General features: G+C 27.3%; 1 protein-coding gene across 1 annotated transcript; it reads left to right on the forward strand.

Moving 5' to 3' along the window:
* The first annotated feature begins 963 nt into the window (after positions 1 to 963).
* Positions 964 to 4,542, forward strand: LOC112766515 (stearoyl-[acyl-carrier-protein] 9-desaturase 6, chloroplastic). Its single transcript, XM_025812405.3, has 3 exons — positions 964 to 1,364; positions 1,905 to 2,198; positions 3,765 to 4,542. The coding sequence occupies exons 1-3, from the start codon at positions 1,041 to 1,043 to the stop codon at positions 4,332 to 4,334; spliced, it is 1,188 nt and encodes a 395-aa protein (XP_025668190.1). The 5' UTR covers positions 964 to 1,040; the 3' UTR covers positions 4,335 to 4,542.
* Positions 4,543 to 5,323: the final 781 nt, after the last annotated feature.

Consider the following 5,323-nt stretch of genomic DNA (forward strand, 5'->3'; position numbering starts at 1 on the left):
TTTCTCTAATGCTGTATTTTTTTCCTTATTTCTTTCTTTCTTTTAGTTGAATAAATGTAAGTTCATCCTCTTCCAAGTAATTTTGCGGTATTATGGTGTTTCTTCTTTTTTTTTTTTTTCATTCTTGTTAAGAAAGAGTAAAACAATAATGATACACCGAAAATTCTTAAACAATACACCTAAATGTCTTAGTTTTATCCTGAAATTTGTTGCAACTACACAAAAATATTTTCTCTAATGCTGCATTTTTTTCTTCTTTTTTTATTTATTTCTTTCTTTTTTTTAGTTGAATGAATGTAGGTTCATCCTCTTCCAAGTAATTTTGCAGCATTATGTGTTTCTTCTTCTTCTTTGTTTGATTTTTTGTTTTTATTTTTGTTAAAAAAGAGTAAAACAAAAAGAAACTTGAGAAGGTAAAACAAGAAAGGAAAGATGAATGAAAAAAAGAAGATGTGATGATGATTAAAAAAAAACAAGAAGAAGCATGTTAAATGACTTGTATAGACTTATATGTGTAAATGACTTGTACATGGAGAATAGTTCTAAAAAAATTAAAATAATAAATATCTAAACATGTTAAATAATTCTAATAAATACTAATTAATTTTAATATATTATAACATAATATTATATCACATTATTGTGCTATTTGAATTAAATTAGATCTTATTTAAGAAGTAAATCTAAAGTTTAATTAAATCTAATTCATGCAGTTTACTAAAACAAAATTTAATTAAATTTAAATTAGTACTATTTTAATTAATTTTTATTTTAAATTAGATGAATTAAACGATTTAATTTAGATGGTTTGACTTCGAATGCCCCTAGAGATAATTCACGACTATTTAAGAATCAAACCAAAAGATCGGAGTGTTGGTATTAATTTCTGTACCTAAAAAGGAAAAGCAAGAAACAGAGGTACTGGTACTACTATTACTTCATGGAAGGGATGGATAGCGACAAACCAAAAGCACTTTATTTATTTATTTATTTAAAGGCATTTTTTTAACAATTTCAGTTTTCCAGAGAGATATATTTATATGATTCTCTTGGGTTGGTTTCTCCCAATTCCAGAAGAAGAAATGGCAATGCAATTGCAAACAAGGATGATGTTCACACCCAAGAGGGCATCACTTGCGCATGCATGGACCCCAAGTGGCATCCATATCTCCATGTTACATGCACATGCACGCTCATCATCATCATCATCAACATTACCACCGGAGAAGATTGAAATTTTCAAGTCACTTGAGGGTTGGGCTTCACAGTGCATCTTGCCTCTTGTCAAGCCCGTCGAGAAAAGCTGGCAGCCCCATGATTTGTTACCGGACTCATCCCTTTCTTTAGATGAGTTCATTTATCAGGTTAACATACATTCTTTTATTCTATATTTTATTTTAAAAATTATGCTACGTGTACATTACAATTATTCACAGCCAAAGTCAGCTATTAGTATAAAATATAAGAAAAATTTCAGGTATACCGAAAATACCGGTGTTCCATTTATTTTAACCGTTGATCTGAATCATAAAAAATATATATAATATATATTAATCGAAATCTACTGTTAAAACAATTGGAACATCGGTATTCCTGATATACCTGAAACTCTTCCTAAAATATATGTTAGAATATAAATACACATTGAAAAATAAATTAAATTACATATATTTATATAAATATATTGATAGCTGATTTTAATAACTGATTTTAGTTTACGAATAGTATTTTTATTTTTTATTGATTAATATTCAATTAAATTAGTTTAATAATTTATTAACACTTATTAAAATTAATTACAAAAATAGTAAATTCGAATCATGCATGTACTCGGTTCCTATCTTTTTCTCCAAATACTTTTAGTGGTAGTTCATAATTACATTTTGGTACTTAAAAATATTCAGGTGAAGGCTCTAAGAGATAGGACAGCTGAGCTTCCAGATGATTACTTGGTGGTGTTGGTGGGTGACATGATCACGGAGGAAGCACTGCCAAGCTACCAGACATGGTTCAACCAGCTTGATGGTGTTGGAGACAAGTTAGGCTCGTCCCCGAACCCATGGGCTGTGTGGTCTCGGGCTTGGACCTCCGAGGAGAATAGGCATGGGGACTTGCTCAAAACTTATCTCTATCTTTCTGGGAGGGTTGATATGTTCATGATTGAGAAGACTATCCATTACTTGATTGGAGCTGGCGTGGTAAGGGACAATATATACATGCATATTTTTGTTAGAAGCATATTTTCTTGCATTTACATAGTGTTAAATTTAAAATTATCAATACACACTCAAATATATAGAATTTTAAATAATTTTAAATCGGATATTTTAGTTTTTAATAAATTTTTTATTTTTTACAAATTCTCAAAAATTATTTTCGTCAAATAGAGTTTAATTTTTTTTGTCATTTTAAAATGGACTAATTTATTTTATAGTATTTTTTAAGATTTAATTGTCTTATATTAAAATTTGTTAGAGATTTATTTATTCAATAATATTAAAAATTTGACTAAAAATGACAAAAAGATTAATTTATTCGACGAGAATAATTCTCAATAATTTTTAATGAATAAAAATTTGTTAGAGACTAAAATATCTAATCTAAAATATTTTGAAGGCCAATTTAAATATTTAGTCTAAAATTATTTGTGCACTTTTATGAAATAATATAAATTTTAGGAGATATAATAAAAACTAACGAGTTTAAAAAAAAAAAAAAACAGCTATTTTGTAGACTTGTAGATTTTAGGAAAAGATAGTTGATATACACATATATATTTGCTATGTTTTTGCTCTGAGGAGTTTAGCATCCTTTGTATTTTCACTTAGAAAAAATGCCTTATTATTTTTGTTTCGAGATATTATCTAAAATGGAATGGTATTTTTGAGTTTAGAGGTTAAATCTAAACGTTTTTGGTGAAGATTCTAATTTTTTTTATTGGGATAGAAATTCTTCCGGCGATAATAGAAATATTTATAAGGGATACGGATATTTAAATTAACAAAAATTTTAGCAGATTTAGAATTGAATTGAAAAAAAAAAATACCTGAATACTGAAATATTTAGAATTGTAAATGAAACTTAATCATTTCTTGAGAATAACTTCTAATGATCATGGTCGATTATTCTCTTGTAGAATAAAAAATTATCTATATTTAAGATAGTTATAGTGATAATATAACCGAAATAATGGAAAAAAGATATAGATACATATAAGAAATTATTTATTTCTTTTATACCACAAACTAGTGATCAATATAAAGATGAAAATGGTAATATAATTTTTTTTTTCACATCAAAATTAGTTTCTTAAACTCACTAATCATATCCCAAATAAAAAAAAATCGGAAATTAACTTCTTTTTTTTTTTTTTTTTATCATCAACCAATTAGTTAACATTTCTCTTTTCTTTTTAATCTATGCAAATCAATGATAATATATAAAATTTTTGTTAGTTAATACAGAGTTTATTTATAATAGCCATTAGCCTTTAACTTTAGTTAGCTGGTTACTTATTATACTGTCATAGTAATCTGTTAGAACTATAGTTAGGAAATAGTTTAGAACTAATCATAGTTAGCTATAAATGATACAAACAGTAGACATTCATTCTTGTGATCAGTCATTCTAACTTCAGCAAGCTAGCTAGTCTTCTTACACCACTTTCCTTTCTCTGCCTCTCTTCTCACACTATTCATCATCTTAAAAAGTTTGGTTTCTTATCAAAACCAATTTGAAATTATAATTAATTTAATGTGATGTAGGATGTGAAAACTGAAAACAACCCATATATGGGGTTTGTGTACACATCATTTCAAGAACGAGCCACTTTCATCTCACACGGCAACACAGCTCGGCTTGCAACAAAGAGCGGTGATCCTGTGCTTGCGCGTATATGCGGCACCATTGCTGCGGACGAGAAGCGCCATGAGAATGTGTACTCCAAGATTGTGGAGAAGCTTCTAGAAGTGGACCCCACAGGGACAATGATAGCCATCTCAGAAATGATGCGCAAAAAAATCACAATGCCAGCATATTTGATGCATGATGGGAGGGACCCACACCTCTTTGATCACTTCTCTGCTGTGGCACAGCGTCTTGGTGTATACACAGCCGCTGATTATGCTGACATTTTGGAGTATTTGATCGGACGCTGGAGATTGGGAGAGTTACAGGGTTTGACACCTGAGGGAAGACATGCACAGGATTTTGTGTGTGGATTAGCACCCAGGATTAGAAGGTTGCAAGAACGCGCTGATAAACAAGTATGTAAGATGAAGTCACGTAGTGTCAAGTTTAGTTGGATTTTTAGTAGAGAGGTTCCCATAATATAAAACAAAAACAATAATCTACCTTAAATAACGTAACTATAAAAAATAATAACTATCCTAAAAATAAAAAGTATCAGTTATCTGTGGGTATAAGCTAAGTAGAATAGTAGACGCTTCTTGTTATTTCTTATGCAATCTTGTAGGCTATGTTTGAAGGAATATAAAAGAATGTGATGAAATAGAACGAAACATATTTCTTCTTCTTTCATTCCATTACATCTAATTTTTCACCTTCCTTCTTTACCTTTTATACGTGTCTTTTGATTTTTTTTATTAAATATATTTAAAAATAATAAAAATAGAATTAATTGAGATAATGAATTGTTTATAATTTAATTAAAAAGCTTTTTTATATAAGTTTTTAATATATTTTTTATACATTTTAAAAATGGACATCAATTTTTCTCATATATTCTTATTATATATAGCTTTTTATGAAGAACATTGCTCATTCAATTTAATTTTCTAAGTGTTTGATCTTTATTAATAATGTAAATTATTTTTATAGGCATTGCCGATATATATAAGAGATACTAATATCGATATATTATGTTTTTGATTTTTTTCTAGAGGGGGATATATATTTTGTCTCTTTCCTTTTGTATTTGACAATGTAATTTAATTTTTATTTTGTTAATAATGGACTTTTCATATTTTTGAACTTCGAGTAGATTATTATTTCTATTTAGAATGTTAATAAATTTATTCATAAATAAATAAAATTAATAATTTTGTATTTATAAAAAAAATTATCATTTTTTTATACATAAAAAGTTAAAATATCGACAAATTTATATATGTATGAAAAAGTATTTGAGTACCTTCTATAAAAATTATTTTTGTAGTTATAAAATTAATTTTGATCATTCATAGTTAAATTTGTTAGTATTTTTAAATTTTATAATTAAAAATAGTAGTTTACTCAATTATTAAGGTATTATCAATCACACTTTAATGATAATACACTACAAAAAAAATGTTGAATATTGTTA

Source organism: Arachis hypogaea, chromosome 17 (genome assembly GCF_003086295.3).
Source record: "Arachis hypogaea cultivar Tifrunner chromosome 17, arahy.Tifrunner.gnm2.J5K5, whole genome shotgun sequence".
Lineage (NCBI taxonomy): Eukaryota > Viridiplantae > Streptophyta > Magnoliopsida > Fabales > Fabaceae > Arachis > Arachis hypogaea.